The sequence below is a fragment of the Poecilia formosa genome, unplaced genomic scaffold (assembly GCF_000485575.1).
Source record: "Poecilia formosa unplaced genomic scaffold, Poecilia_formosa-5.1.2 Scaffold42, whole genome shotgun sequence".
Lineage (NCBI taxonomy): Eukaryota > Metazoa > Chordata > Actinopteri > Cyprinodontiformes > Poeciliidae > Poecilia > Poecilia formosa.
In genome coordinates this window covers 1,355,361-1,382,848 of record NW_006799981.1, presented here as the reverse complement: position 1 = coordinate 1,382,848, position 27,488 = coordinate 1,355,361, and the positions used below count along the sequence as shown (strand labels likewise).

At 40.1% G+C, this 27,488-nt stretch overlaps 1 protein-coding gene across 1 annotated transcript in view; it reads left to right on the top strand.

The window, feature by feature from the left end:
- ptk7b (protein tyrosine kinase 7b) overlaps positions 1 to 27,488 on the top strand; it is a 77,554-nt gene that overhangs the window by 39,734 nt on the left and 10,332 nt on the right. Inside the window, exons 2-9 of the mRNA XM_007551464.2 lie at positions 8,281 to 8,577; positions 16,640 to 16,742; positions 16,849 to 17,033; positions 19,802 to 19,949; positions 22,605 to 22,735; positions 24,548 to 24,814; positions 25,505 to 25,641; positions 25,744 to 25,879. Coding sequence (XP_007551526.1) covers positions 8,281 to 8,577; positions 16,640 to 16,742; positions 16,849 to 17,033; positions 19,802 to 19,949; positions 22,605 to 22,735; positions 24,548 to 24,814; positions 25,505 to 25,641; positions 25,744 to 25,879 — 1,404 coding nt within the window. The remainder of the gene's footprint in view (positions 1 to 8,280; positions 8,578 to 16,639; positions 16,743 to 16,848; positions 17,034 to 19,801; positions 19,950 to 22,604; positions 22,736 to 24,547; positions 24,815 to 25,504; positions 25,642 to 25,743; positions 25,880 to 27,488) is intronic.

The following is a 27,488-nucleotide window of genomic DNA, read 5'->3' as shown; positions in this document are numbered from 1 at the left end:
GAGAGCAGCGATTGGATTTAGGCAGCATGTATGGATACCGGTGTCTGTAGTAGAAAGCCAGACAGGCTCCACTGCTTTGAACTTGGTTTTCAATTAGAAACAGTGGAAGGAACACGGATGCTTTCTGCTGATGTTCTTCACACAGAATCAATTCCTACCTGAGGTCATTCTTTTTTCTTTTTATCTAAAACACATTAGGTTCCTGCCTAAATAATTGATTCCCAGAGTCCATTTCCTGTTCCTTACTCTAAATGTAGCATCTATCCGGAACCAACCATTTGCACACTGTGAAGATCTGCCTGCATTGCTGTCAGTGTTGGCTAATTATTTAAGTGCCGTACATTCAGGCTCTCCATTCCTCTGGTGACACTTGTTGTTTAATGTAGCATAAAGATTTTAGAAGGTAAAGAGGTGGAAAAGTCATCTGTTCATCTTCCTGTCTGTTATTTTGTCTATCTATCCATCTTTCAATCCATCACTCCATTGTTCTGTCCACCTGTCTGTTTTATCTCATTCATCTTTCTTATCTATTATTCTTCTTCATCTAGCTGTTTTTGATCTTTTTTATCTCTTTCCATCCATCTTTTTTTTACTATCAATCCATTTTAATTATCCATCCATCATTTTCTGTCTTGTTTTCTGTCATTTTCTGTCTATCCATTCATCTTTTTGTAATATCTATCCATTGTTTAATCTATCTATCCTTCCATCCATTCCATCAAAATATGTTGTGAAAATCGGGTAACCCGAGTCTGGAAAATAATGAAATTTGATTGTGTAAAACTTTGATCTTGTTTGGCTAGAGAAACTTTGTGCTGTGGGATTATCAGAGGCTGAACATTTTAAAAAAGTAAACCTGCAAGATGTTCAGTTAGATTTTAAACACCCCCAGGCAGTGCCATAAGATCTCATGGACCAGAATAATGATGAAACTTGTAATTTAATATTCCTTTAGTCAAACAAAACAAGATTTTAAGTTTGAAACGACTAAACCTCGATGGGTAACCAGCAGAAATTGAACAAAAATTTTCCTGCTTTAAATTTACTTTACTTCTTCCTCTTTTAATTTTTATTTGAACTAAATCCAGGACACATTTAGAGTTAATATTCCAAAGTGAGGTGAGTTTGAGGCAAACTAAGTTGTCCCTCTTTGTGAAATAGCTCGACAGAAACATTGTCCCTTGTGTGCCGCTGTCCTGTTTAATGTCTTTTATGTCAAGTTAAATAAAAGGACAGCATGACCTCTTTGTATTGGGGCACATTTCTGCTTCATGCACTGCTGCTCTGCTGTTGTGTTTTCATTAGAAATGCAGCCCTTTCAATGACGCGTTCGAAAGGCTGATCAAGCAAGCTCCAAAGACATACTACTTACAAAAACTTAAGATTATACAATCGCAACAGTTTGTCTTGCAACTTCTCCTCTATCATGTCACAGAAATGTAGTTTTTCTGAGACATTTGTCAAATATCCAAGTTTATCACTCTGCCTCACCTGTTTCATGCTCTGATTGGTTTTTCCTGTGCGTTCATTAGACCATAAACGCTGCTGAAAAGATCCTCCATCTAGTCTTAAAGACGGCAGCTCAGTCATACAGGGAAACTGATGTGCTGCTGACGGGCCATGAAAGCTCTGTCAGAGGGCCTTGGAGCTTACCGTGACTATGCCCTCCGCCTACATTCTCCAATTTATCTCTGACATCTCAGTCTGCACAGCTGAGGCTGAAGCTATCGGCCTCAGCTGAGCTTTTACTTCAGCTTCTAAAAAAAAACACACCGCCTTGCACTTTGACATCTGGTTGTCAGCAAATGTTAATACGCCAATGATTCAAGCCGTCACTTTTCATCATTTTGAAATTATTTGCTTTTTAACAGTTTGTCATGTGCCTACTGAGAATACTGGGAAAGAAAATGTAGATATGTAACATAGCACAGCTAAAAAAAAAGAAAAAGAAGTAAGTTAAAGGCAATAACAATATGTCTGTCATCTGTCTGAGTTGGACATGTTGCAGCAAAGCAGTAGGCATCTACTAGAGACTCATATTTTGTGATTCTGAATGTTTTTACTTGACCGTTTAGCTTTGGTTTTGTTCATGATGTTGATTAAGCTTATAACACACACACACCTATACACACACGCACGCACACACACACACACACACAGCTGCTCCGTTGCAGTTTTTTGTTCCTTAAACTGATAAATCAAAACTAATACAAGGCATATACTGATATGTATGTGACATGTTTAGAAACGATTGATCAAATTTCTGTTTGCAGAACATTTATTGGCTTTAAATCTAAACTTCCACTGTAAATTCAGCTAAAACATCACAAAACTCGGCCTAATATCCAGTCCAAGAATGTTAGAATCTGATTAGTCCATTTCTACTAATCAGATATTTTCTTAATTATTTAAGAAAATACTAATTTGTCTTTAACTCCTTTTCAAATTTTAGATCCCATTTTTTCATTCTACAGGTTTAAGAAACTTTATATTTAGCATAAAACTGCAGCTGCTAGAAGTTCTGCTGATGGCTGCTTTCTTCCCCATCTGTGCTCTCCCTCTATCTCTTTAAAAAACTCACTTTTTCATGTTGCTTCATGTGCTTGTCCCTTGTTTGACCTCTTGATTGACAGGAGCCAAGTATGATGCCTTATTTTCTTTCCAAGTCATGCACACTCTTATAGATCTTAATAAACAAAGAGCTTTTAATCAGGCTCATTAATTGTTCCCAGATCCACATCAGAAAGTCGAGATGTTTGATGCTGCATGTTGCAGCTTTACTGGGTTATGGTTCTGTACACTTTTTATAGAAGTGGAGAACTTGAGGGAAAAACTGTCATGTTTTCATTAACAGTGGCACACAAGAGAGAAATGACACTTGTCAGTAAATCGACTTTTGGGTTTTGGGGTTTTTCTTTTTGACATCTTTGCATGAGATCCTGGAATATTTATCACTGAGGCATTAAGGTAAAAATAACAGCCAAGTGGAACGCCACCAATCACTGTCTCATGCATCACCGGCACTTTTCACTTTCAGCGACTCCGAGGCTCCCCGTTCTGTCAGCTCGTCACTTTAAAACATTTTTAAAGCAGCTGTCCCATGTTGACACGGCCTGCAGAGGAGCTCCTAAACCACACAGTTGGGGTTATTTGAGCTCCCACGGTGGCTGTTCCTGGTGCCAAGTGTTTGTGGTGTTGCCGTTTGTGTCTGTGCATGAACGAGCGCCTTCCCCCATTGACCTCCAGGAGAGCCGGGCCTCTGTGTCACCGCTGTTCATCGTCACCAGGCGAAGGCATGTTTAGAGAGCGCTTCAGAGATAACAATGCTGTGTGTGATGGGCTGCTGGAAACGCACAATCGCGATAACAGGATTTCCACTGATAACATCTCCTTTTATGCTGCTGACCTGAACAAAAAGAAAGCCGTTTCCTCTTTCTTTCATCTTGTGTGCTTAAAACACCACTTTCTATAACGGGTTTGTTTTTATTTAGACAAAAGGAAGTATTGTGATTGCATGCTAGCATTCTGCTCTTCTCTGAGTGTTGGTAGAGCAAGATTCACCATAATCTCTGCATTCTTGTGACAGCAGACAGAGCTGACAAAGGAAGAGAAGAGACGTAGGTTGCTGATGAGCTCATTACGATGAGTTCTGGCTGTCAGGGCGACTTAGACGTATCTTCAACCTGACAGCCCGACAGCCGCACCGAGCCTAATGGGGTCGACAGTGCAACAAGCCGAAGAAGAATATCCCTGTGTGCAGATATTCCCGTCTCCGTCCTTAACCCCGGTTCTGTCTCATCCAATGTCTTCCCAGAAACTCTGATCAAAATCCAAACATTGTTTCTCATCTCTCTGCAGAAACTGTTTCCAGTTGGAGTTTTTTCCTGCACAGTGATTATTGTCAGAGCCACGGGCAAACTCGGGTTTCTGCTTTTATTTGTATAACAATAGATGTGGCAAAGAAAGCCTGTGTCTAATCATCACATGCGATGAAGATGTTGCTGATTTACAGCTTCCAGCTTTTCCAGTGTTGTGGGTTTTCGCTTTTCAGATGGTTTAAAACGGAATGTAACAAAGAAAAAACAAACCCAAGTGTAATGATTTAACTTTACACCTGAAATGGGAGGTTGGTTGATAATTTACCAGCTATTTATTTTATTTCTAACATAAAAAATAAACTGGTTCATAGATAAATGCTAATTTGTGATTCATCCCTGAAACCCGTCACTTACAATTGAATTTTCCTACTTAATTTCATTGTCAGTCTGTTTTTTAGCCTTTGTGCATTGAGCAGAACATATTGGTCAAACCAAATGATTCATTATTATTACTAGTTACCGCCTCTCCAGGTTGGGTTTAATTTTTTTCCCAAAACAGTTCTTCATCTAAGATTTGATTACCAGATTAATGTGTAATCTGCAGGAACGGATACATTTGTTCTCTCTCCTTGGTTTGGGAGTTGAAATTCGTTCTTGACGTATATCTTGCGCAGAATTTTTTTCTAACGTGTTCAAGAAATATGAAGGTTGTGGTGCAGCAGTGGGAGAAAACTCTGAAGACTTCTGTGGAGTTCTGCACTTCAGTTTTTGAGAAGTATAATATATCTTGACAAGCAAGAACAGCTTTAACAAAAAAACTCATTTCTACACTTTTGCAGAATATCTCCAGACCATCATGACCTTTTTCTCCTCAACAGAATTAGTGTTTTCTTCAATAATCTTCAAGAAATTATGTTCCTAAATATATTTTACATATTCTTTCTAAAATTCAAAGCAGAATTTTTCTCCCTCTTTCTTTTATCTTTTAGGTTATAACTACATGTTATGATAGAATATTGACAAAAAAATGCAACAGGACAATATTTCAACTTTATTTTTTTTAAAGGTTGTTTTTTTTTTTGCATTCTGAAAAATCCCCACCTCATTAGTTGAGAGCACAGCCATTGCATAGCTTGTCTGTTCCTGGAGCCTCCCCATCCTGTTTGCCCACTATCGGCATTTTTGTTTGTTCTTTATCTTAAACTCTCCCTTTCAACTGGTCCGTCTTTGAAGAGGAGATCAGATTCTTCTGCTTATCTCCCCTGAAGCGCCGCTCTCTGTCTTCCCTTCAGCTCTCTGAAGGCTCTATAAAAGAAGAGCGAGACCTAATTTAGCTGTTAATTCAGTCCGACAGATAGAGCTTCGGTGAAGTTTATATGTCTGAGTGGCTTTTTGTAGAGGAGGAGGAGGACCGGAATGGCCGCTGTGGTTTTGGTCTTTGTTTATACGATGATGTTCGTACTGTTAATGCTTTGTTCATGCCTGTTAGTCAGGAATATAGGTCACGCTGCCATCTCTGTTTGAACAGAGAGTAAACTTGGCAGACTTCTTCAAATGTGAGATCCAAACCACCCCTCCTTCCTCAAAGACTCACTTTCATGTCTGTCATCATGCAACATGTGACACCTTATCTGCTGAGACGTCTCCGGGGAAGTCATCCTTTCTGTCTAAAATCATCAACTGGATGCCTGTGAGCTGCTGCATCTCCACCTAAACGCCTTGCTGTTTGTGTCGGAAGCAGCCATGTTCTCCCAGGATGCAGCTGTTGCCACGGCTCCTCTATCTCTGCACATTTCTCGATGACTTGTTTAGGTTGATGTCGGATCATTAGGCTGTTTTCGCCGGCCCATATGCTGCTCTTCGTCCCGGTTTTTTGTACACAGATGGGACAGATCCGCTTCCTCATGGGGAAATTGTTTAGGAGTGAAGAATATGTTACAATCCTTGGTGCAATAAATCACGCGGCGTCTCCGTTTAACACCACAATCCAGATGTTGTAAGGATGATTTATTATTCTTTATATAATATATTTTGCCACAAATCCCAAACATTTTCAGATAAAATAACCCAACAGGCCTTAAATCTCATGTTCACTGGTTTCCAGAAGTATTCACACCCCTCGGACGAAAACCTTCACTCTGAAACCACTAAATAAAATTTACCTAATCAGTAAGTAGCCCACCTGTAGTTTAATCTCAGTTCTGTAACGGCCTCAGAGGTTTGTCGGGGAACATTAGTGAACAAACGGCATCATGAAGACCGAGGAGCACAGACTGACTGAATACAAGTGAAGGTTTCAGTATTTATGTCCACTTCAAAATCATCTTTCCACATTTTTATAAAGAAATCCCAATAAAATACACTCATTTCTTTACTATAGTGTTAAAAATGTGGAGAAGGTGCATAATCTTATGTGGAGAAGGTGCATAATCTTATGTGGAGAAGGTGCATAATCCCAGAAGGTGAAGGTGCATAATCCCAGTTATATCGTTTGCAGTTTATGCTTATAACAAAGGAAAGAAAATCTGTTTCTTTTTCCCCCTTGTGGCTTTCAGTTGTTTTTAATTTCCTTCCTTTATTGGAAAATGAGTCCCTGTAAGGCTGTTACTGTGGTAGTTTCGTGAACAAAGACATTATTTCTGTGCAGTTGTGTCAGTGCTGCTCTGCAGAAGAGGCGTTGATGCTCCGCTCTTGTCCCTGCAGCCTGAGCCATAGTCCACTCTATAAAAGATGCCTTGTTTGACCAGAATTTCTCTTCAGCTCTGCACACCTGTCAGATCCAGCCACCTGCAGCTGAGACAAAGGTGAACTTGAAGTAATAAGTGCAGTGGGGTAGGAGTGGTGGGATGTGAAGGGTCAAAGACCGACTCATCTTCAACAGCCTCCTTTATGTAGCATTATTAAAAGATTTGCTTCACTCCCTTAAGAGACTCGTAACACCCGTCACACACACACACAAGCACACGCCCTTTGCCAGGCAGGTGAAGGTATGCTTAATCGACTTTAGCGATGGACCGTTCCTTCTGATAACAAGCTGGTATGATAACATTGTGTTGTGAGAGGCAGACGACCTGCATGAAGATGGTTAGCAGTTCCCTGTGGCAGTCGCTCAAACGTGAAGCGACTTTACAGATTAAATGGAATTTTTCTGTAATTTTTCTGATGAAAACTGTATTTCTGGGATACTTTTGTTCTTTTAATCTGAGGTGGATAAAAGGAATTGCCTTGTGGTATTTTTGCCAAAATGGCGGCCTCAGTCAGTGTCCAGGTGAAAAGATCTGCAGGAAGTAATTCTGCAGGTACGTCGCTGCATGAGTGAGCTGGATCTGTACCATTTCACTGCTCTGAAGGGTTTCAGGGTAGAGCTACTCTTTGAAGTTTCTCCCATGTAGTCACCCTTCATTTTATTAATCTACTTCCAAAAAGCTCTGTCTTGTTTGATCAAAGCACACAGTTCCAGTTAAAGTCCCAGTAGTTTCTGACAAGCTTTGTGATTGTAGCAACAAAAAAAAACAGTTGCATTTTTCCCGGTATGTTTACTAAGCAAATCCGTTGGTATGGATTTTGTGGTGTCTAATGGTTGTTTTGGAGAATTGCTGATTATCCAAATCAGCTATTCTGATTGTGTTCTGCCAGTGTCTAAGTTGGGTTTTTGGTGGGGGTGGGGAGGGTATTTTTTATTTATTTTTTTTTACCTCCCTTACCTTCATCCTCATTGAAACAAGACAAACTTATTTTTCACAGCTTATCACAGTTCTGATGTTTGAAACTTTTAAATTGTTGCTTTGGGTAAATAGGCGGAGCTTCGCATTTGCAGTCAGTGGGGCACCCTCAAACGGCTGCCATATGAGACTAAGGGATTCAGAAACACGCATGAAAGAATCAAAGCAACACTCCAGGTTGTTTTGATGAGGGAATAACATCATGACATCATATGAAGCTGAAAAAAAGTTTTTTTTACATAACGTGCTGCTCTAAGATTAACTTTTTGTTATTTTGTACAAATCAAACATTTTCCTGGTCCATCTGTTTACAACAAAGTGAACAAAAATCATCATTTTCTCCATTTAGATGTGGCCATCAGGAGTAAATGAAGCTGAAAGTGATCTTGTTTACAGCAACGTGATGTAAAAATAAAAGCTTTATGAGTCCAAGAAAATGCAGGGTGTTTTTTTTATCTTTTTAAGTAACCTGATTTGATGCGATGTGCGACAAACTCGCACCGAGGCGTCACTAATGGGGGAAAAAAATTCTCCAAGTCGGGTCTGATCTTTTTACAGCATAATAATTTATCCTGAGTCATTATTGTCTCAACATCACATTCTTCCACATGGCTAAGTGGTTGCTGTGGCGTACTCTTAATGAATGGAAAAAAGCTATAAAATGTTAACAGCAGCCCAGTCGTAATCCTCTTGTCATTTACTTTCCCTCTTTCTCTCCCTCTCTCTTTATTTTTTTCCAGTTCTGTCCATTCAGGCCGCTTCAATCCAGTTCACCAAGCAGCCCATGTCCCAGGATGCTTTGCACGGCCGCAGCGCCATGATGCGCTGTGAAGTCAGCGATCCGACCAACATCACATACAGCTGGTATCAGGGCAACAAGCGCTTGACGGACACAGAGCGGCGCTTTCAAGAAGGGGGGAACCTGAAGTTTACGGCGGTGGATCGGCAGCTGGACGCCGGCAACTTTTCCTGCCAGGTGCTGAACCACGCCACCGGAATGGCACAGCTTTCCACTAAGGCCTCCTTTAATATCAAATGTGAGTGTTCACCTTTAACCTCTAATCAACCTCGTTTACAAAAATGACATGTCAAATGTTTTGAGTGAAAATTTACTGACTGATGGAGCTTCACATTGTCTCACAAAGCACTCACATCTTTTTTCCACATTTTGTCATGCATCTGTATCTGTAAAAGTACAGTTGTAAGTCTGTACTTTGACTAGGCCATTTTAACAAATAGACATCCTTAGATCTATTAAATCTCTGACTGTGTGTTTTTGGTTATTGTCCTGCTGGGAAGTGAGTCTTCGCCCAATTTAGCTCCATCTAGTTTCTCTAACAAATGTTGCAATTTTGGTCCACAATCGAACCGAATCTGCCGGACCATCAGGTGTGAAAACGCCCTGAAACAACAATCACGGTAACAATGCCAAACAAATACCACACGGCAATCCCCCTCCAGAAACACAAATGGCAATAAGATATAAAAAAAACCATAATTTGATAAGATCTATTCTCTTTCAACTGATGCAGATATATTGTTTTCACATTTACGCACCATTTTCTTGGTTGTAATGTGACAACGTGAAGAACACAAAGAGATGTGAAAACGTTTGCAGCACTATTTAATGACGCCAAGGCCAAGTGTCGAGTTCCTGGTTAAAAACCTGAACAAAAGTCGGCATATTGGGTGACGGGCTTCATGAGCTGGAGGAATGTTTCCACCTTGTTGCCTTGTTCTTTGTGGCTTCTTCTTTCTACTGGAAACCGGATACGTGCGCCACCAAGCATGTGTTTCTTATTGCTTGCATTTTCCTCCCTGTTGTGTAACACCGTTTTTTCCCATATATCCCTCAAAAGGCTTTTGTCGAGAACTCGCTGGCGGGCGTAATTTACCTCCTGGCTATATAATTATTTAGATTTAGTTCATTACTGCCCTCTTTGCGCTGGCTTTTTTTACCCGGCAGCTTTGTAAACTTTTTGTGCCTCCTAGACGGGAGGCACGCCAGCTTCTTAATTTAGTTTAACCTCATAACTGAACATGAGTGGGTCTCCTTGTTTCAGAAGATGCCAGGGGAATTCAACCAAGCTCTGTGTGGGATAAATAACAGAGAGCCCTCAGGTACCAGTTGTTGCTGAAAAGCCTTTTGTGCGTCTCAGTCTTTGCAAAGATAGCAGTGGAGGGGATTGAAAAAGAAAAAGGAAAACCAGATGAAAAATGTCTCCATCTGGAACACGTTCTCCTCTTTGGCTACATTCAGATGGTTTCAGGAGGTTTTTCTTTGCAGTGATGATACTTGTTCAAAGGCTGATTACAGGAACAGATGCGAGTTCAAGCCTCCCCCTCTGCCTGAGAAGAGGCAGACGGAGTGATTTTGAGCACCATCTTTAAAGGGTTGTAGCCAGAAAGACCAGAGAGGTACGTTCGTTTTTGAATTCGAAGATGGCTACAGTTTCATTGAAGCTGCAGATGATCCAGCGTGTCAATAAAGATCAACTGACACACTCCCACAGATTAAAGTCATGAAAGCGGGAACGAGTTAGACAAGAACGGCCAGTTCTTCTTCAGTTTCCATCGTGATCCAGAATAAACTGTATTTATCTGCCAAGTTGTTACCATTATTCCCACGCACTTAAAATAACTCTTTCTTATTAATAAAAGGCTCTAGAGGAAAGAAAGCTGAATAAAAAATGCATCTGGAGTATGTGTTTAAAGAAGAGCAGGAGTTTATTTTCCAAATATGTTGAATTTTAGACCCAACAGACGTTTCAAAACAAAATTTAAAAAGCTTCATACTAATTATGTTCTCAGTAGAGCCTTGTGATATCAGAAAGACATAAATGCAATATTTCTGAATATTGCGATATTTATTACGACTAGTCCATGTTTTCCTGAAATATTATTCACATGCAGAATTTGCATGCACTGAAACATAATATTCCACCGCTTATTGCAATCAAGCAGTCCTTTGCGACTGGCATATTGCACACATTGATAATTAAATTCAATAATCTAGGCATCTCTAGCTGTTAAAGTTAGCTCTAAAATCAGTGTGCATTAATATTACAGCACTGCATTTGCTGCAGTAATTGATGGCCATTATATTGTAAGTTTCATGAGCTCAGTGCAGAAGATGTTCACGCCTCACCTAGATTATAATGTCCTAAAACTAGCTGATAAAACTGGAAGTATAAATGAGAATGAGGAATAAGAACAATGTGGATTTATTGCGACTGTTTCTGTTTTGCTGATGTTAACCAAACTCATCAGTCGGTTGTAAATTTCTGATTTGAAGCAGAGCCGTTTATTTAAAACAAAAAGTTCCAGAAAATTGAATCCTGTCGACTACTTATTTTTTTCTTAGATTACCAACAACCCTGAGCATTTGACTTATGAGACTGCTACACAACAGCAGTGTCTTCAGTCAGAGGAGTCTTCAGAACTGCTGTAATACAGACTGCAGCAGGAGATCCTTTCTGCCCACAGCCGTCGGCATCTACCGCACTTTGAAGAAACATGAATAATGAGTTACAACATTTAACTTCCCTCGGGGATTATGAAGTATTTCTGAATTGAATCTGAAACAAATGTCCTTATGATAAACACGCTCATGTGAGTATATGAATATTTACTAGTATATGCTTAAAAATGTCTACCTGATACTTTTTAGCCAGGTCAGTTATCGATGTACGAGTAAATGTTCAAAATAAAATTGTGAATAGTATGATGGACCTACTTTTTGTTAATGCACTTAAACAAAGATTTATTCCCAAATATAACCAGAATCATTCCGGACAGATTTAAATATTTACTTGCAACTAAACCAAACATTGCTTTGTTTAGGTGCTCAAAAAGAAACCTCAAGCCAAATAATGAGAAGTTTATAATTAAATTTCTTGCAGGAAGCCAAGTGTAGCCATGACTTGATGCTACATGCTGGCCTTGTTCCTGGAGGAGGATCCAGCCTTGTTTTGATGAATTGTGCCATATTTACACTACATGGATTAAACGGACGATGGAGCCCTCTGCAGCTTTAACGTCAGCCCCTTCGGCATTAGTCCTGCATGTGCGTTCAGTGATGTGTGTGCAAGTTTGCGTGCATGGCACTAAATGCATCTTGTAAGGAGGGGTGGGTGCTCCATATGCACTGTACATGGACTTGAGGGCTGTTGCCCTTCCCCCACTGAAGAGTGAGTTAATTTGTCTTGCCTTCAGTGGTGGGTGGGCTAATCCTGTCTCAGTTATTCAAGAGAAATTGTCCCCCCTCTGTTTTCGCTAATAGAGGTTTTAGCCCCTGTCTGAAACCCTTTTGTCCTGTTTGGTCAGTGGTCTCCAGCAGAGGCCCTGAGCTCAGGCCTCTCAACTGTTAGTTTCTCCATGTGAGTCTCAGAGAAGATGCTGGCCCGCGCTGTTCTGGATTTGGGGACATAGCTTGCAGAAACGAATCAAATATTGAAATAATGCAATTCGGATCTGAAAGCCCATGCCTGCTTGCACATGTGGCCACCATCTTTGCTTTGGTCACGCAGTCCTTAACCTACATTTATCCAGCAGAAGCCACGAGTGCATTTCCACTTTCTCTGCTCCCGTCACAGTTCATTCATCCTGACGATGATTTTCATTTTCCTACGGAGTCCTCCTTGTCACAAACATCTTCTTGATTCCCCGCTGCTCCGTTTGATGACTTATGTCGGACACAGCTGATACAATCTGACCCGTCCTGACAGCTGGCCCAGACCGCTCAGGGTGTGTTAGTGTTTACAGTATAAGAACAATCCCAACACACATGGCTCTGCCACTCAAATCCTGCCCGCTACTTGTCAAGGTAACGACTTTTTCACTGCGCTTTACTGCTGCAAAGACCCTTCACCATGGCAACAACTCGCCTCGCTGAATGAAAGTCACGCACATTCAACTTACCGAAGAATGTTGGATTTATTTATCTGCACAGTTTGTCTATTATGACGATCGTGCTTCCCGTTCTGCCTCCCAACATAATAATTATACGCCCCTAATTATGGCGTCGGCGGCCAGGCCTGCTGCAACACTTCGTCATGCATTCTGAGAGGAATTACGGGGAGTGTTTCTCCCCCATTTAATAGGTTATGAAAGAGTATCCTCTGTTTGCAACGCTGACAGCTGAAGAAACCTGAACTGCGAATGGGGCTGTTACAGGAGCGGAATGAGCGGCTGTTTAATAATAAACAGGATGAATGTGAAAAAGGAAATTCATCCGACAGACTTCACTGCATTGTTTCACTGGAGGTTTATTTGGATAGTAGATTTCAACCAGTTGTTAGATTCTATTGTTTATTAAGCTTGAGATATTTGCAGAGCTTTTCAAAAGCATTTGTACTCTAACTTCTTCACATTGCAAACATTACATCCTTCAATAAAGTTTATTGGGATTTTGTTGAAAGAAAGCCATAAGAAGACATGTTTTCAGCTCTCCACAATCCGTGTGTGGGACACACCTAGCTAGTGGAAGGAAGTGTTGACGTCACATAACATGAAAAGTGAACTTTCTGGTCTAAACATTTTTTTAATGCAAAGAAGAGAACAAAACAGGTTTTTTTCTTTCCTGTTCCTACTTTATTTACGTGAAAATTTATTGATTTTTTTTGTTTGTTTACAGAAGGGCAACAGAAAAGGCAATGAGAACGTGTTTCATTCAATGGCATTTAAACAGTTTCCATCATTGTTTTTATGTAGGATAGAAACCTGACTATCATCTGCGTAACAGTGGACGAGCACACCATGCTTCTTTAATGTGGAGCCGAGCAGAAACAAATATAAGGGAGCCTCAAACCGAGCCATGTGGTACCCCACATGATAGAGGACCCAGTAGGACTTGAACTAGTCCTTTGGTGTTTTCCTAATGCCCATCCACTGTGCCAAATGAGAGAGTAAAACGTTGTGCTCCGCTGCATCAAATGCAGCAGTTAAATCTAAACTGAAAAGAACGACACAGTTACCAGAGTTTGTAGCTAAAATATATATAATTTAAAACTTTTAGAAGAGCCAATTCAGTGCTGTGTAAAATTTAAAACCACACTGAAAGACCTCTAAAACGAAATCCTTATGCAGTGTTCTGTCATTGATTGTCGGTTTTTTAATCTGTCCATGAATTGGACTCGTTCCTTCAGATTATTTCGGCTCGCGAGTCACAGATTTTGCTCCTTGTCCGTTTTGCTCTCAGTGACTCGGCCCAAGTTTCTGGCCCCGGGTCTTCATTGCTGACTTATGCTCCGTCCCCTCCCCCCCAACCAAGCTGTCAAAGCTGTTGACCTTGAACAGGAAGCGCAACCGATTGTTATCTTCTGGAGTCTTTATAATTTGAGTACATCTGCAGGCGTGTTTACAAGCCCAGCATCATTATCTGTGCATCACCCCTCACCAGCACATCTGTACGCTCGTCTCTCGCGCCTTAAATGACTCGCTGAGAGCTGAGAGCGAGAGCACTCACGCAGTTGTTGGGCATCTGCTTTGAGTAGGCTCTAATGAGCAGCGCCCGGCTCAGCCAGAGAGATAAACAACAGGGATGGAGGCCTTGTTACTGTAGAGACGGTTTGCTACGACACCTCAGGGTGCGGAGCTCTGCCAGGTTGGAGCGTAATTCTTCGTGACACGTCTTCCTCTAGCGCCCCATGTGACCTCGCAGGGGAGCTGCGTCTCTCCTTCCTCCCCTCCGCTGTCTCAGGTTGGCTCATGCCATGCATATTTCATAGATGATCCAGGCGTACCATCAAGCCACAGGCTTTAGGAATGAATCTCTGCTCCAGTGGAATGTTTTGCATAAATACACGCTCGGCGCATGTACACAAACCCAACAGAGTCGTGATTATACCTGCAAACCCAAGCAAACTCTGTTAGCAACACCACAGCATATAGAGTTTCATGCTTGTATATCATCGCATAAACAACAGATAGTTGCTGTTTTTACTTGATGTAAGCTGTAAATATTTGTACAGTAAACAAAACAGAGTTGGAAATCCAGGTAGGTGGGAGCTGGTTATGTATTGTGAGTAAATCATAAGAGCTCAGTGTAATTATGATTCTCAGATGAGTTTAGAAACATTACATTTATTGAAGCTGTTTCTAGTCCACAGTTATAGGTATAAATTTAAACCAGATCAGTCAGATTAAATTCAATATAATCATATCGCAACTTTTCTTTTTAGTAAATATGTTCCTGTGTGCTGCTGTACAAATCATAGTACGACTGAAACAATTAATCAGCTAATTCTGTAATTGATTAATTGTGAACTTGAGTGTTGAAACTCTAAAATGGGCCATTTGCTGAAAGAACAACAAACTCGGAGCATCTGTTAAACCAGAACTGTACAAAAAATGTCTACCTTTTGTATTTAAGATTTAAATAAAATCTTCCTTGTCTGTAAATATGTTCTACCCAGAACTCAAGTGTTAAAGTTTTAACTTCTCCTGGTTGTAAGAAAATCTTCAATTCAGCACTTTTTGTTATCCAATTATTAATCAGTTAATCCCCAAAATAATCAACAGATTATCCCTACACTGTATTGATCAGTCAAGCATAAAGGATTACATTTTTCACATGTTGTTTGAAGTACTTTTTTAGCTGCTGATTCATCCATTTGCTACAAATGATCAAGCATTGACTAAAAGAATGCTGTAATTGTATTTTAGGCAATTACATTATTTTATCATTTAAAAAGTAGCAATTTTTTATCTGCATCACTTAATATTTCTAATATTACATAAAAAGGCTTAAGTAGTTTAAAAAAAAAATCAGCTGAATATCTCCCCCCCCACTTCTGCCGTCTGAATCATCCTGAACAGTTCTTCAGTTTTCACATATCTGTTAATAAACCTTCCTATGGCCAATTAAATTATTTGAATGCACAAGTTTAATGCATAACACTTGAAATGCGATAGCTGTGGAAATGTTGCAAGCATTCCTTTGCAAATGCATTATTGCACATAGTTGCCGTGACGATGATGGGTATTTGATATACCTCTGATATGCATGGACTTCATGCTTCCCCATCTATTATTATTCATAGTAAAATGCAGATTTGTTTGATGGCATGAATAAATGCCATGAAATTCCTCATTTTCTGATTCATTTCCTCCCCCTGGGTTTTCCACATTGCCGTAAAAATACTTAATTACATTCATGTGATCATTTGGAACTGTAACTGAAATTAAAATACAAGTGCAATTTATTACACATCCTTTCCACCAATTTTCCGTAAAATATAAAAATATTAGTTTGTTTTTCTGCCATTTCAATGCCACATTTTCATGAGCCGACAGTTCCAAGTTATTCCTCTGAGTTTAGTTGGAGAAAAAAACAATACAATTTCATTTGATGTGGAGATGAGAAGGTTGGTATTTGATGCACGGTTGGTTCAACCTTGTACATAGGTAGGAGAAAAATACTTGAATGCCCTGCTGGCCTGAGATTTGCATTTTTGATAGTTGATGTAAATCAGCCAGTGTACTGGGTCGTCTTTTCAGCGGTAGCTTCATGACATTACCTTCCTATTCCTGCTCAATTTGCTTTATTCGTTTCAACAAATGACATAAATTCACCTCCACTTTTCTTTCCTTTCTCCCTTTTTCATTTCCTACTCGAAGACAACCAATCAAGTTTTGCATAATTCCCTCTGCCTTTGGTGCGGCGTTATCTCCAACCTTCTCTAGAGGTGCAGACATGCTTGAAAATTATATTCTGAAGAAATAGTCTAAAAGTTTTGCCTCACTTTTGCTGTCAAATCATGTTCATTTTTGCCTCGTTGCTAGCTTTCTCCTCTGGCTCATTTTCTGACAGCGGTGCATCCCTTATCACAGCGAGTCAATGAAGCGTCCTTTAAATGACTAAAAAGCCCAGCTGAAGCCCATCTCACTCTGATGAGTGGAGTTGTTCAGTGACGTTAGCTAAACAGGAGCTGTGGTCGCTCGCTGGCTGTCACAGTGATGATGCTGCACACCTTCCTCATCCCTCCTCCTCTCATTTGTGCTGCTATGTGTCCTGTGTTGACAGATGACAGGATGACCACTTAACCCAATTTTTCCTCCTGTCCTTCTCCTGGACTCTGCTTCGTTTTTGCTCTGCAGGGTTGGAGAGTGGTGGTGTGAGTCTGAAGGAGCCGGCTTCTGAAGGGGAAATTGAGAACTCGTCTCCGGTCATGTTGCGCTGTCACATCGATGGACACCCACGGTAATTGTCCACCTCTGCTTCTACAGCAGGTCTCTAAAGTAGATAAGTGTGTGTTTGTTGACAACACGTTCCCTCCTGAGTCCTGCTCTCCTTCCCTTCCTCCCAGGCCGACCTGCCAGTGGTTCAAAGACGGAGTGAAGCTGATGGAGAGCAGCCATCAGACCAACAACAAGGACAGGACTCTGACCATCCAGAGCGCCAGTCCGGGTGACAGCGGCGTTTACTCCTGCTGCGCCAAAAACGCAGCCGGCTACGTCTGCAGCAGCAGCAACTTCACGCTCACCATCATAGGTCAGACTTTAACTCTTCTCACTCTTAAAGAAGTGATGATGAAACTTATTCATGATTCATTTGACATTATTTAAGCAAAAGAGGATAACAATAATAACAAATGGTCAAAACCTCAAAGATACCAGCGAAATTTCAATAACAAAAGACTCGTCCAGATTTCTGTCGCTCCCTTTAATGAGACTTTAAGGCTGATAACTCTGTAAGCTGTAGCTCAACACACCTGTTGGAAAATCCCAGTGAGCTTAACATTGATGTCAGTGAGGACTAAATGCTCATCCAAAACTGCTTATAGCTGCCTATTTTTCCAAACAACAAATGCACCTTAATATGCATTAATACGCAGTTTAAACCATCTTAGCACTACTGCAGAAGCTAACATCCATGGTCTTCTCTTTCTGTTTTTTTCTTTTTTGCAACATTTAAATGTTTAAGATTAACAAACAGTATTAGTATCAGACAAAAACTCTGAGTAAATACAAAAAGCGGTTATCAAATTATAATTGTATTTATTAAGCAGGAGAATGCTCCCTATAGTAACCTGCCTGTACAGTAATTGCCTCATCAGCATAATAACCAGTTGTACCAGTGATGATTGCTGCAGCGAGCGTTTCCAGTAACAGGCGATGAGTGGGTGTTTTTTTTTTTTTTTTATCACTCTGGAGGAACACTCTTTGAGGACATTTTTAATTCATTGCAGGGTTTTCAGGGTTTCCGCTGTCTCTTGGACTTTGACTATGCCTTTAGAGCGATTCAGAGATGCGCTTGCTTCTTTGGGTCATTGTTCTGCTGCATCGCAAAAAAGTTAATGAGCTTAATATTAACAATTGAAAGACAGAAATTCAGGATTTATGGTTCCGTCCACTGCAACAAGTCAATTGGTTTTGAAATCGTATTAAGAAATGCTTGATTTTCACATCAAATGATGAGTTTATATTTGTTTGATCTGAAACGATTTTTTTTAAATCTAAGATTTAAAAAATCTTAAATCTTAACTTGTTCTCAGCACTGTAGACACAGAAATGTCCAGTATTTTTTAAAGTGTAATATCTTTCTTTTTGTCATAAAATATTAACTTTTTCCAAATTTCATAAAAAACCAGTCCCAGACAAGAGAGTTGTTTAAAATATTCATAAAATTACACATCTATACACATGACAAAATATAATCTTTTTATGCAACAATGTTTTTAAAAAAAGTAATTAAAGTAATAAAAGAGAATCCCTTTCTGTTAAGTGTGACTCTGGATCACCAATTTAACAGATTGGCTCAAAGTGCTCCAGGCAAATCCTTGAGTTGGAGATAAAGCTGTAAAATCCTAACATTCATTCACATTACTTTCTTTTTTATGTGGGTTTTCTCTGCCTTTTTCCAAGTCTGCTGCTGCTGCTGCAAATGAAAGGAGAGGACGTCAGTTTAAGCACTATTAGTGATGAGAGGAAGCCCTGAAAGAGCATCTAATGAGATTATAAAAGAGTGTACTTGTACCTTCATTTCCCGCCTCCCACGCAGACTGAAATATAAACATAAAAACGTGCAAAGCGAATAATAACTTGATATCCTGAAGCGGAACTGATGATCTGAGTGCAGCGGCTGCTTTCAGACAGTTTGCTGTTCAGGGAGGCTGTTTGTTTTCCTCCAGAAATCTGTTGTTTAACCCATTATTTGTGGCTTTAAAGTTAATGCAGCAGCATGTCTGTGCTGGAGAAACCTAACAGCCTTCTTCATTTTAATTACCCACCTGTAAGACTCTCAAATACCTGCATGGGGGGGACAAAACCCAACAAGCTTCCAGTTGCAGTCTTGCCGCCGTCTGCCTCTCTAATAGACGTCATTGTAAGAAAAAGCAAATTCATCCTGTTTTTCCTGTGTATTGAGGCCATCCCACTGATTTCTTTGGTGGGCCAGGTGTTCTCTGACTACACACCTTTTTTTGTTATCAGCTTTTACAGAACTAACCCTGAGCCTTATCCCAATGCTGCCTCTGGCACGATTCGTCCTCCTCCTCCTAGGTGTGAAAATTTGAAGTTTTGACCCAAATCTGTAAACCTGCTTAGATTTAGGAGTATTTTTATGCTGCGCCTCCTGTATGGAGCTCAGCAGTTTTCAGGTTTTTATTTTGAGTACAATACTTCCCCTCAGGCTTGTATTATACAGCAAATCTCTTCCTTTGGCATATCAGAGTAAAGTTTATCCAAGCATGCCCGTTTGGAAAATTATAAAATAATATGGGCTCTACCAGGTTTGGGAATCATTTAAATCTCACCTCCAGATTATTAATGGTCACATTTTGTATGTTTATTAAGCAAAGATGGAGCCGAAATTGACAAACTGCTTTAAAAATAAGTACAACCTTGCTTCTCTTTTTTGTTTTTTTCCGTGTGCTGTCCAGCAGCATAGAAATCAGAATTGTTGTTGTCTGAGTGCCACAGAGAGGTCACAGATTTACTTCACAAGAGGAGCGTTATGGCTTTTACCATAATGCTCCACTACAGAGAATACAAGAAAACGCCTTAGAAGTCACTTCTCCACCTGCAGAAAGAGAGAAAAGCAAACAATATATCCACTTATAACAGCTTTACTGAAAAGTACACAGAACAGCCTGATATAGATCCAAACACCTGTGTGTGATTATTCTTACGGTTTATCCGTGTGACTGTTAAGGAGGAAAGACTTCAGTAATGATTGGGAAAGCAATTGTTGCTGCCATTAGAACCTGTTCTGCTGCTTCCGCATGTAAACATGCATATGTTTGTCCGTCTGTCTCACAGATAAGAGCGTCCCGAAGCCGGTGGTCACCCCTGAGAACCAGGTGGTGCTGAAGAACGAAGAAGCCATGTTCCACTGTCAGTTCACTGCGGAGCCTGAACCCACGTTGGAGTGGTACCATGAGAACGAGCTGCTGGTTAACAAGTCTCGGTAAGTTGCTTCCTCAAGTCATTTCTTCCCCTTCTACTCATACTGGCTGATCATCCAGCTTTCAACTCTTTCTATCGTTTCACAACACAAACTTAAGCATCCACCTTCCTAAACTGCTCCACTTCCTTAGTAGAAACCTTTGCATTATCCTCGTGGCTCTCTTTCTCGAGCTTTAGACAAATTGCTCATCGAGGGAAGCCATAGCTGTCACAATGGGCAGTCCGCCATACATCACTTGAACATAGCCTTTCTCTGCAGTCCTCCAGCGTTCTCACAGTGAGTGGAAAAAGCCCTGAGGCTGCAGTCATCTCACCAGTGCAGCCATTATACCACACAGTCCATTTATTCATATTTTGTCCCATTCCAACCTAAAACTTGACTTCCACTGGGATTTTATGAACCATAACACAAAGTAGAGCATTGGGAGTTTTTAGCCATTTGACATTCTTATAATTATAGTAGTCATTTAGAGAAGAACCGTACAAATGTACATTTTTCCTCAGCTCGTCACGTAAGCGTCCCTAAAAAATGTTTTTGTCTACTGTAGACATTGTACTGTAGCACAATATGGCTGAAAAACATTTATATCGACTAATATGAAACGCTTATATAATTATTGATACGTTTTTTTGTTTAAAATATCAGAAATATTGCCATATCGGCAACATGGGCTTTTCTGTTTTACCCCCAGTTTTCACTCCATGCTAAGTTTTAAGTTTTTGAGCTGTTGCAATGCAAGTTTCAGGGCGAAACCTTGAACTGCTGCTGCATAAATTACTCAACAGGTTGTTGCTACGTGACCAAAGAGTGAGTGAGTTGTTGCCACTCACCTTGCTTAGTTGTCGATCAAAGGTTGAGCAACTAAAGTGTTTCCTCTTTTCTCTTTCTTACTACTACAGGAAGGGACAATTTTTTATTTGATTACACAATTATTTGTCAGAATAATCAATGTTGAGGCCTGTCAGAAAAAAATCAATTTTTCTGGACAATAAATTGTCCCACAATTTATTGCGATAAACGATAATATTGATGTCTTGAGACCATTTTCAGTTATCGTTTTGATAATGGCATAATAACATGAATAAATACAATAAACTTCAATTTTGTAAAGACTTTACACTGGCACTGGGACGTTTTTGATCAAAAATAATTAAATACACAAGACCAAAATCATAAATAAAATGGATTATGATGTCATTATAACCAAAATTGGCCTTCAAAAAATATTAATCAGAATAGAAATTATCAAGCCCATTTTACTTTATCCTGTGGTTAATTGATTATTGCTTGTTGCGGCAGGCTTATCAATTCAATCACTTGCAACATCCCTACTTTCTAGTTACTCATTTGTGTAATAAGCAAAAGGCACTGATGGCACGATTGCAACACAAAATTGTGTTTGATTCCTCTTTAAAATCTCTATTTGTTGCTGGAGGAATTCCCAGGCAACGTTGTGTTTTGTGTATTCTTGTTTGTTGATGTGAGCTGATTGTAACCCCAGAGAAATGCAGCTCGATGTGGGGAACAAAACTGTTTAGATAACCCTCTGCACATTTTGTTTGACTATTGTATGAAGATTGTTTTTCAGATGTTTTGAAATCAGGAGAAAATAGACATGTTTAAGCTCAAGGCCGTTGTGCAAACTGCGAAGCCGAGTGTTTGTTTATGCACAGGGTCCAGCAGAGCTATGAGGAGTTTTTTTCTTCTTCTTCTTTTTTTTTTTAAGGGAAAAAAAAAAAAGTCTGTCTTGACTTATTTTCTTGAGGTTATTTTAGAGGTTTCCCTCAGAGTGAAGTCGGTTTCATGGTCGTCATGAGGGGAAAACGTACTCAAAGTCCCACAGCTCGTTTCCCTTCCTCTTCCTGAACGACGAAGGCGAGATGACAGAAGTATTGCTGCCGCCGCCTCAGGGATTCAGTCCATCTTGGACAATTCTTCTTATAAAATAGCCCCAAAAGCATTTTCTTTTTATTAGATGTTGTATGTTGTTTTAAACTAAATCCACAATAACTTTCTCATCAAGCTGTGATGAGCTGCTGATTTGCCTTTAGCGACACCATCACATGTGAGATTTCCATCTCGGTCTGGCTTAAGGTCAGTCTTTAATTACTTTGCATCCTTTCCATCACTCACACTGAACCTGCCAGCTACTTGGGTCCAGCTGGCAGCCTTCACCCCCTGAAGGATAAAAGTTTTATTTTTAATTATAGCAGAATGTGGGAAGCTTGCCTTTCTTTTACTGTAGACTTGTTCTCAGTCGTCCGTCCCGTCCGTCCGTCCTGTCCGTCCGTCCTGCATCCAACTATATTTTGGTCCATCCATTGATCCATCCTAATATAAATACTTTTATCCTTAACTTTTGTCCGTCCATCTATCCAACCTTCCTTCCGTCCGTCTGTCCATCATTCATTCCTTCATTCATCCATTCATCCATCCTTCATTCCAGACCGCTGTAGAAATATCAGCAATAAATTCATGAGGAACTTTTGCAGTTTTAAAATAGCCCAAAAGATGAACCCAGAGCTCTGAGAACTTGAGTCTGAATTGGTATGAAATTCTCACACCCAGCGTGTGTCGGAGCCCTGGTCAGGTTCTGTCGAATTCATGCACCGATCTCATCTAAATCGTCTGTTTTTATCTGTTTGTTCTCCGCAGCGTGTCCCTGCTGTCCAACGGCAGTCTGCTGATCACACAAGTCAAACCCAAGTACACCGGAACCTACAAGTGTGTGGGACGTGGCATCGGAGGATCTGTGGTTACACAGACTGCATCTCTCCAAATAGCTGGTACACACACGCGCACACATTAAACTGCAGCTGTCCAACTGGTGACGGACAAAAACCTGTGTTTCTGAAATCCGAGGAGGGCTTATGTTACCCCCTGACCCCGTCCACGGCTCTGCTCTGCACTCCACTCCTTTCACTTAGAGCCAGATTTTCGTGATGATGATCAGATTCCCATACGGACATCCGGCCCTGCTGGATCCATTATGTGCCGAAGACGCCAGTGGATCACATTATTTCCAGGTGTTTTCCAGACTTGTTCAGACCAATGAGCTCTCTCCAGAGTAAACAACACCTGGCAGAGATCATCAGTAACAAATAACATCCTGGTGTTGCTGAAACAGGCAACGAAAAGACAATACAGCAAAACACCATGAAAAAATGTCATAAAGCTCATCATTTTCCAAATAAAAGTCTGCCAAGTACAGTATGAATTTGTGTTAGAGTCCAAATACATGAACTTGGAAAAACTCCCTACAGAATAGTTTTAATCAGCATCAAGCTTCTCATCTTGCATTTTCTGATGCATGTGCATGCAAGTCCAGCATTGCGACTGAGCTCAGGGTTGGAATTTCTAAGCATTTCAAAGTCCTGATCACCTGATTGCTTTCCTCTTTATCCCAAGGGTCAGGAATTAACGAGAAATGACTGAGTCTGCAGTTTTAACCCACAGAACCACAGATCCATATAAACGCCATATTTCCCAGCTGGCACCACATGGAGATTTGTGTCACAGTAATAGATAGTCCCATTTCTGCTCCACCTTCTTCATTTTTCAGCATTTCCCAGGTCTGGATAAGTATGGAAAAAGTAAATGATTGGACAAATTGCTATATTTCCTGACTGTATTCCCTATCCCATTGTTGAAATATTAGTAATTTTCCCTTCCTGTTTTGTGTCTTTCATTTCTCTTTTGTTATTGTGTTTTTCCTTTCCTTCAACCTTCTTTGTGTCTTTTGATTTGTCCTTCCTCTTGACTTCTCTTATTTTTTATTCCATCCTTTCTAACTTTCTCTCCTCTCTTATTTACTTACCTCCCGCTCTGAATCCTTATGACTTAATTTATTTCCTTGCTTGTGCTGCTTATTTTTTTTTTTGTTTCCTTGTGTCCTACCACCTTTTTTTTCCAAGTTTCTTTCCTTACTCTTTGTGTCCTTCATTTATCTTTCTTTTCATCCATCCTACCTCCCTTTTTACTTTCTTTCCTTCTACTATTTTTCCCCTCTGTCATTTTGTTTTCCCCCTTTCCCTACTTCCCTTCCTCATTATTCTACCTTCATTCATACTTTCTTTTTCTTTCTTACTTACTTTGTTTTTTCTCTTTGCTTTTTTCTTTTATTTTTTTTCTTTGCTTGGTTGTCTTTTCACTTCTTTCCTTTATTTTCTCTCTCTCTCTCTCTCTCTCTCTCTCTCTCTCTCTCTCTCTCTCTCTCTCTCATATGAAGTATTAATGACTTGTATTTGGGTATTAATGCTAACAGCAGGTCTTGTGACCTGTAACAGATCTTATTGCTCTTTGTATTTAAGGGCTGCTGATTTTTGGTGACCCACCAAACAGAAGTGAATCCCCCTCTAAGTCCAACCTGTTCTCTGTTTGTCTTCCTTCCACTGGTTTCTGCAACTTGCTCCTAAAATCACAGGATTTACTTTAACAAGACAAGAAATCCTTTAACTGGGAATTAGTGTTGCTCAGGGCCAAATCGAAATGCTTCAGTGACTCTGAAAGCAAATCGATGATTAAATGGAAATCAGTTGGAGCGTTTTAAATCTCTACTTCACACTCTGTTATTTCCATTTCCCTTCTCGTTGCTGCAGACATCGGAAGCATGTCGCCAAAGATGTCGAGGGTGTTCACCACCGACACCATGCAGCGGGTGACCTGTTACCCCCCAACAGGGAGGCCCGACCCCGAGGTGTGGTGGGAGAGGGAAGGTCACAGGGTGCCCACGGAGGGCCGGGTGTACCAGGAAGACCTGGACCTGGTCTTCAACCGGACGGAAGAGGGAGACTCGGGCGCCTTTACCTGTGTGGCCCAAAACAAGGCCGGCCGCAGAACCCAGGATGTCACGTTCACCGTCGCAAGTAAGTTGTGCTTAAAACAGGGAAACATTTTTGAGCTCCTAATGCAAGCCAACGATGTTCGAATGAAGACGCAAAATGGATTTCGTGAAAGGTAAAGTTGGGATGAGATTAAGCAGATATCTTTGAGATTATTTATCAAAAATCTGTGGCTGCATGTCCCTGTAAAAAACAAACAAAAAAATTATTTGTCATGTTTATATTCAGGGAACATTTTGTTGATGCGGCCATTAAAATTAGGAAGATTTTAAAATACTAAAACCCTAAGTTCTTAACTTTGACAGCTTTTTTTTTCACAAATGAGAATAAAAAATAAAAACACATAAGTAGTAATAAAATGAAGTCATAAAATTAAATTTTATTTCATGAAGAAAAAAACTAAATGGTTCCTTTAAAATATAAGTAAAAAAATACAATAATTTTAAATAACAGTGATTATTTTAATGCTTTAATAAGCATAATTTCCAGTAATTGTGATGTTAATTCTTGTATACTACTGATTTCTACTCTTAAAGCCATAATATTTTTTTGTTTGTGTGTTTTATGACAGAAAAGATCCAAAGAAAACCAAAAAATAATAATAATTAGCATTAATTTAAATGCACTTTGATCCAAGATCCATCAGAGAGAGTTGGGTGTATATGGTGACTATAAACTGATGTTGCATACTGATGTCTCTCTGTGCCTCCACAGCTCCCCCGGTCTGGGTGTCCAAACCTCTGGACAGCAGCTTAGACGAAGGTAAACCAGGTTACCTCCACTGCTACGCTCAGGCCAACCCTCAGCCTGAAGTCACCTGGTACCGCAACGGCATGGAGATTATACCTGAGGTTTGTTGTCACTCACAGCTGTGCGCTTTTCTTAACAACATACAAGGTTGTTGAGAAGTCGCACATGGAGCTTTTTTTCCCCCTCTTCATTTTGCCGTCCAGGACTCTCGTTTCAAGCTGTTTCCTAACGGCACCCTGAGGATCAACAACGTGGAGGTGTACGACTCTCAAATGTACGGCTGTGAAACCAGGACAGTCGGCGGCCGCCTGTCTGGCCAAGCTCGAGTCACCGTGCTGGGTAAGCTGCAGGGGGAACGCTCTAATGATCCGTACGCCCATTTAAATTCTTTCTTTGCTGAAAGGTTGTGTGAAATGGGTGAAATCAAAATTTATTTATTTATTTATTTTTTTTTTTCAGAAAAGAAACAAACACAGGTTAATACCTGAGGGCTTGTGTGTTTGCCTGCTAAATCAGGAATCTGTGTTATGTGGGCTTTCTGCAGGGACACCCACAGAGGTGTGAAACATGACTCATACATGGCGGGTTTGGTCCAAGCTGCAGTTTTAACACCTTATCTCCATCATGCATTCCTGTCTCCTGTCGTAGAGCTAAACCGTGATAGATGGCCAGCATGTTTACTTGATCTCAGCCTCTGATAGGCCACAGCCTCTTTGTAACCATCAAGTTGTGTGACATTGTTGCTGCAACACCATTTGGTCACATTTGTCCCTTTGTGACCACCAAGTTGTGTTTTTTTGGGATTTTATGTCATTCTAACTTTTTAGAATGCTTTCAGCTCACCTGATTGGAAAACATCTGTGTGTAATTTAATTTCATTTTAAATCCAGCTGTTCCAGGAACAAATGGAGGGAGCTGCTTCAAAATCAAACTGTCTGGCTTATCTGCAAAACTTTGTGTAACAATGCATCATTCGGACCTCACTGTCCCTTATGAAAAGCACAGTGGTGGCAGCATCATGATGTTGTCCAGAGAAGCTGGTCAGTCTTTCTGAGCTGCAACTTTTAGATGCATCCCTCCTTTTTGATCAAAGCGCGTTCATGTTAGAATGGCCTAGCCAAAGTATGAGTTTGAGAAACTCAGTGTTCTGTCCAATCTGACAATTTTCCTCAGTGGTTCTCAATAAGTATGAATAAACAACCTGTTTTTGGTTTTAAGTATGGATATAATAACTAATGCATGTGTTTGCAGGTTGTTCATGAAATAATCATATTACATTTCCACAGAAATGCCACTAAAAGTATAATTAATTTTTTTTTTTAAATCTATTTTCCCTGGAATTAGGTTGGAAATTGTTTTCTGTATTTATATTTTTTAACAGATTTTTAAGAAATTAATCTACCCCTCTTTTTTTCTCTTTTTTTAAATGTTTTTCTATATTCAAATAAATTGGTGCTTCTTTAAAACCCCTTAAAAGTTCAGTGTCCTCATATGCACATTGACTAACATATTGGCGTCTTGACGTTGACAGTTAAGCAGTTAAAAATAACAAAAAATGTTCCTAAAGTAGATGTTTCTCCAAAGGTTTTATGGGGTTTTTTTGGTTGCGTAACATTAGCAGCTCTATAAAAGATTTATTTATCTGGCCTGGGGGTGAAAATGGTTGTTTGGATTGTAAATGTTGCAGACCACTGAACTATGAGAAGAGAGTGTTGCAACATTTTAATGTCTGGATGTGCAAAGCTGTTAGAAAAAGTGATGCAAAACATGTACGTACTATTGTATGTTTCACAGAAAACCCCAATAAAATTCACAAAACTTACTGCTAAACGTTTAAAGGCTCCGAATTTGTTCGCAAGGCGCTCCAGATCAGTTTGGTTCCATTTCATCTGCAGGGAGAGTTGCACAAAAGAAGTTTTGACCTTCCCCCACCTCCCCGTGTTTTCAC